Genomic DNA, 3,954 nt, shown 5'->3' on the forward strand with positions numbered 1-3,954 from the left:
CCCCCAACAACCCTAAAGCTCAAAATATATTTTTCTTCATCCAAAATCTCTAGCCTCTCGGTGCTGGTCGACGCTGGCAGCCCAGACACGATGGTTACTTCCCTTATGCTGCCAATGCCACCATCGCCGGCGACTATGTTGCAGCTCTTGATGAAGTGTTTGTACTTCTGCGGGTAGTCGAAACGGCGCAAGAATGGCCAGACTTGTGCTGCCGGTGCATCAATGCGTTGCAATATGAGGGATGTGCATGTTTTTGGCAATTGATCGAAGGTGTGGTAGGCGCGGATGATGGGATTTAGCACTGCGAATTCTTCTTGTGTTAGGCCATGAGGAACTGGATTACTGCCCATTTGCAAAATCTGAGAAATTTTTTAGTACTAGAGAGAACGGAAATTGTTTATATATGTACAAGAAGATGCAGGAGAAAAAAGCTAGGCGGAATATATTTAGAGCTTCAATCAGCAATAAAATGGGATTAGAAATGGGAGCTTTATGTGGGGCTTTCTTGGGGTGGGGAGGAGGGGCCAAGGGGTCTTAATGAGGGTTTTCTTCGTGGGTGGAGGGAGTTAGTTTATCGGGGTGGGGTACGTAAGGGTGCAATTATAAGGGTTTTCTTTGGGTTGGGGTGGGGTTATTATAAAATTATGATATTCATCTAAACGGTTGATAATCTATATTTCATGCTATGGTGGAGTCATTGTAACATTGTTCAATAAAATAGAAATATAACTTTCTTTATTGAAAAATGTGGCACTCGTTCTATTACTATGCCCCCGTTTGGTTCTGATTTGTCAAACCAAAAAATTCATTTTTTAATCGTTACTTAGCATGATCAGCCGTCATTTTTTTACTTCTTCACTTATTGGTGGAACCCACTTTTTTTTTAATGATCAAGAAACTGATTCTAAGAATCAGTACCAAACATGCGCTATATAAATAGATGAAATTCATCAAAAATTCTAGTGTCATGTACATCAATGATAATCATTATCCATTAATAACATTGCTCAATATTAAAAGGGGTCTCTTGAAAGATTGGGGATAGGGATAGGGATAGGAATAGGAATAGGAATGGGGGGTGGGGATGGGTAAGGGAGCCATTGTAGCGTTTTCTTTGGGGTGGAGGAGTGAGTTTGTTCACAGGGATGGAAGGGTTGCCTATTGTCATAGGTATTTTTTGAAGTGGAGAATTTTGTTTATTCGTATTGCTTTTTTCTACTTTTGACAGATATGCCCTTTGAGTTTTCACTTAGGGTTTTGATATGGCTCCAATATGGGGGCGTCAGATTGGCGCCTGTCACATTAGCAAGACCATTTCACTTATAATAAACAAACCAACTTCTATTTATAGCAATATAAGCTTGTCTTCGTCTTTATATATTGCAAATCAAGAAAGATGCTAAAGGCACATTACAACTATATTTTGAAAGTTATTCCGTATGAATCCAACTATATTGGTTCTAAATGCTTTTACTATTGTTTGATAAATGACAAGACCCTAATCCACCTTAACTTTTGTGATAAATCTAGTTTCTATTTTAAGTAAAGCCAGCACATTAAAAGTTAAAGGGGAGGTTTAGATTAGGAAGAATGGGAATAAAGTATAATGAGTAAAAGATTTAGAAGCTGAAATGAGGAAGGGTATGGCTCTCGTTGACTTAAATGACTCGTTCACGAAAGGTTAATTACCAATCATGCACATACTCTATTCAACTTTTATTTTGATACAATGCATTAGTTAGTTCTTTTTTTTTTTTTTTTTTTTTTTTTTTTTTTTTTCTTTTTTTTTTTTTTTTTTTCTTTTTTTTTTTTTTTTTTTCTTTTTTTTTTTTTTTTTTTCCTATGTTCATCTTATGTTTATATTTGCAAGAGTAATATTATTCATCATTAATAGAGATCCTACCCAGTCTAGGAGGTGACATCATCTTGAATTTATTGTTCTATAGAATTGTGATACATTGGACAATGAATGAACTCACTACTACCTAAATTGATATTAATCTCTGCTAATAATATATAATGTTACTATACTTGAAAATGAAATATTCAAAAGTAATTATGATATTCCACAACAACATCGGTCATGCCCTCTTTTCCACTATATCCAAGAATGAAGAATCCATTTCTTTAGAAGAATGGATCATACAATTCAGAGCAAATCAAACCCTTAATTAATCATTAGAAACACTTTTCCTCAATCTAAAATCAAAGTAGAAGTAGTAATGTATGACGTCTTGTTTGGTGCAGTCAAAGTTGAATATCTCGTTCGTATACATCTTCTATTTGTTTCTCGGGCCTCTAGTTAGTTACAGACAGAGTTTAAAAATGTAAAATCTTTGATGATCAACAATTAATTTTAATCACATATTTTATGAAACTCACGACTTTTCAACTACATATTTTATTAACTTTTAACAAAAATATACTAAAATTCTGATATAAATCCACATCAAATAGGGGTAATATAACCAAACTTTCTATTATTGGGTAACTAAAATATATATTAATTCCCCACAAAAATATTTGATGCGTGTGACGTATATGAAGAAATATCTAGTGTAAAAAACTAAGTGCAATTAAAACAAATTATCCAATTGAAATTAAAATGCAGATTCCCAAAAATTTGCATTGGATTTCTCTAAAGGTATGTGTCGATTTCTCATTTGCAAAATTTTGTATCTTCCGTCTATCTTCAATAAATATTGCAACAATGATCGTTAATTCATCTTAAATCCATCAGAAAGAAGACAATTTCTAAGCTATAGTTTGTTAATGCCATCTATTGAATTGACAAGCTAACCAACAAGCAAATCTTATGCAACTTCGTATACGCTTAGTTCGGATAAAAAAGGTAATTACGGTGAGTGGATAAAAACTTTGTCAATTTTTATTACGTGAATTTTAATAAATCAAAGCATTAATTTTCCTAATAAGTGAAATGTACCATAAGTCAATTTTATGTAAACCCTACAACGGTAAAAGTATGGTGTAAGACAAAAGTTTCCTGGATTGAGGTTGTTTTTTCCAACGTTGTGAAGGGCAAGCTTTGTTAAAAGTCAAAAAAATATAAGAACTGGTCCCACTTATAATTTTATTTTCCCGGGGTCCAAATAATTGTTTTATGGGTTATGTATTTCTTGGGGTTTACTTCTTTCAAGAAGTTTTATATATGTAACACTCTTAATTATAGACAACTCGTCATCAATTAATCCAACGAAATCACTTCACTAAATTCATGTTTAAACATGTCAACTAATGGCCTTCATTTCGCATCCCTTTGTAACGAAGTACGTAGTTTATTATTTAAAAAAAATTAAAAAATCGTAGTTAAATTAAGTCACCATTGAATCAGAATCTTGAGTCCGCCACTTATTAGCAAATAACGTGTAAGACGTGAAAATTGCTCCAAGTGTGTGTGATCTTCAAATATAAGCCTCAATACATTTTATACAGAGCATTTTGTTCATAGAAAAATGTAAATCGATACAAACAAAAATAGTGGGAAAAAGAATCACAAAACACGCTTTAGTTTAAGATATTAGCCAGAAAAAATCTTTTTACATTAGAGGAAAAGAATATAAAAATCAAACCATCAAGTCAGTATCAAGATTTACATTGATCAGATGTGATGCTTCAGATTGTTAGTAGCTCTAGCAGTTAGATAATCTCGACTTTTCGACACTTGTGATGCTTTGTCTTCCATTACTCTGGTCACAGACAAATACATGAAATCACACGTGAAGTACTTGTATATGAGAGTAATGGCGAACATCTGAACCCTTTCGACCTTTCAGACATCAGCAGGAACAAATTTGGAATCCTATCTTTAAATCAAACTTCATCCTTCATGAATCAAGATCCTTGGCTATCAAAGCAATCCTCTGCTTAGCACTGTCCGACCGGAGATTGTCTCCTTTAAATCCCAGCTAAAGTTAAAACAATCAAAACATCGTT

At 33.5% G+C, this 3,954-nt stretch overlaps 1 protein-coding gene across 1 annotated transcript; it reads right to left on the reverse strand.

Moving 5' to 3' along the window:
• Positions 1 to 2: 2 nt before the first annotated feature.
• LOC111408390 (abscisic acid receptor PYL2-like) lies at positions 3 to 703 on the reverse strand (the record flags this gene model as incomplete). The annotated part of the gene is made up of 1 exon (XM_023038155.1): positions 3 to 703. A coding segment is annotated over exon 1 (348 nt), but the record flags the coding sequence as incomplete, so codon positions are not given.
• Between the last annotated feature and the right edge of the window lie 3,251 nt (positions 704 to 3,954).

Source organism: Olea europaea, chromosome 13, assembly GCF_002742605.1.
Source record: "Olea europaea var. sylvestris chromosome 13, O_europaea_v1, whole genome shotgun sequence".
NCBI classification, from domain to species: domain Eukaryota; kingdom Viridiplantae; phylum Streptophyta; class Magnoliopsida; order Lamiales; family Oleaceae; genus Olea; species Olea europaea.